The sequence below is a fragment of the Plasmodium inui genome (genome assembly GCF_000524495.1).
Source record: "Plasmodium inui San Antonio 1 unplaced genomic scaffold supercont1.43, whole genome shotgun sequence".
NCBI lineage: Eukaryota > Apicomplexa > Aconoidasida > Haemosporida > Plasmodiidae > Plasmodium > Plasmodium inui.
The window spans coordinates 82,611-84,481 of NW_008481877.1; the positions used below are offsets into that span (position 1 = coordinate 82,611).

A 1,871-nucleotide genomic window follows, 5' to 3' on the forward strand; every position below is an offset into this window, starting at 1 on the left:
AAGAAATCAGCACAAGAGTATATTACCTACAAGAAAGATTATTCTTTAGGATAGATTGACAGGAAAGGACTAATATAAGAGAAATCCAGGAGGATTTTATCAGCATAGTCAATGATTGGATTTATTCCGATTAGTTGTTTATTCCTTTCTCTCGTTCGGCTAATATTTAAGCACAAAGAATGAAGAGAAAGAAAATCTACAATTATAAGTCCTTTTCTAGACCAAGAAATAAGAATTTCGTGATATATTCCCTATGATGCCCACCGTATTAGCTGATGAAATCAATATAAAAAGTATACTTAGTTCTGTATCAAAGGATATAATGGTATATCCCTCATATTATGAAATCCCCAATCTATAATAACGAGATGAAAAGTATTAAAGTATAAAAAAAAAAGGAGTGCTATAAACAAAAGCCCACCAAATTAATGTCTCTACACACCAACAAGTATTATATGATATAAATGTACATTAATAATTAGTAAGATTCTAAAGTTAATAAAAAAACCAGAAAAATTACTTAGTGGTCTATCTTAATCTGGATTAGATTTCCAATAGTGCCTACGAGCACGCCGGGAAAGGTAGCGGCCAAGAGCATGTGATTAGGTTACTAAAATAATAGATGTGGAATGATTGAGAAGACCCAACCCCATCTGGGCAAGATCCGTTCCTACCGAACCACTTATAGATTATGGAAAAAAATGTAGAGAGAATATTTAGTCCTTAACTCTCTTTTTCCCCTCCTAATCCCCCCCACTATATAGAAAGTCGTCTATATGGGTTCCTCAGGTGGATCTGATAGTCACTTGCCCTTAGCAGATAAGTTAAAATCTTTTTTGAACAAAAGAAGAAAATGAGGGGAGAGGTAGAAACGCATTATGTTGTACCCCACCAAACTCCTGAGAAGATATTAATCTGTCCTATACAATATATGAAGAAATGGAACACCTGTTTAATTTATATCCGAGAACCCAAAGTAATGAGGAAATTAATATCTAACCTAAATGAAAGCGTAAACACACAAGTCAACAGAAGGGAAAAATTGACTGGTTTCGCCAAACCCAACTCATCAAACACCCCGTGCCTATAGAAAGGTAACAGAACTCCAGCAGCCAAAGAGATAATAAACCTCCACAAGAATAAATAACAATATAGAGTAAGTCTTACTGAACCCTCCAAGAAAAGAATATAGCGTTATTTCAACAAGGCAAACCTAGGGGTCCATTGCAAGATAGCTAAACGGCAGGCGTTGACTGGCAGAATAGAGAAAGATCCGTTCCAAGGATACCGAAACACACCGACGACTTTATCAGCAAATCCTGTGAATCACATTAGCCGTTATGTTACTTCTTGGCAATGAAAAAAATCATACTATTATAATCATAACAGGCACAAATCCGATGAACCCCAGACAAACCATCAATTCCACACCAACAAACCCAACGCAAACCTAAGCAGCCCAGATAATTCATATGACCAACATTGCAAAAGAATAGATTACGGATCCTCTCGTATTAAGTCAACTCTCCTGAATAATGTAGGAAAATTATGAAGAGCAGTAATTTCGTCTTAATTATCCCCCCTCCCCTGACAAGTCTCCCCGAGATGACAGAATCCGAAGAGATCAGGAAAAACAGTCCGCAAAGAGAGGTTCGGAAGACAACCACAGCTCAGGATGACTATCTTCAAATCAGCAGCGAAACTTCCCGGCAGCTCCATATTTTCATATAGACTCACGATTGCTCAAGAATCAAAGGTTGAGATTCATTGACATATCTCTACCCAAGAAAACTAGAATTAACAAAAACAAGAATCCAAATACCTCCCAGAGATACCCAAACGGCATCGCATCACCCGGAACAACTACAAGG

At 37.2% G+C, this 1,871-nt stretch overlaps 1 protein-coding gene across 1 annotated transcript; it reads left to right on the plus strand.

Moving 5' to 3' along the window:
• Nucleotides 1-853: 853 nt before the first annotated feature.
• Nucleotides 854-1,090, plus strand: C922_05189 (hypothetical protein; the record flags this gene model as incomplete). Its single annotated transcript, XM_008820761.1, has 1 exon — nucleotides 854-1,090. The coding sequence occupies one exon, from the start codon at nucleotides 854-856 to the stop codon at nucleotides 1,088-1,090; it is 237 nt and encodes a 78-aa protein (XP_008818983.1).
• Between the last annotated feature and the right edge of the window lie 781 nt (nucleotides 1,091-1,871).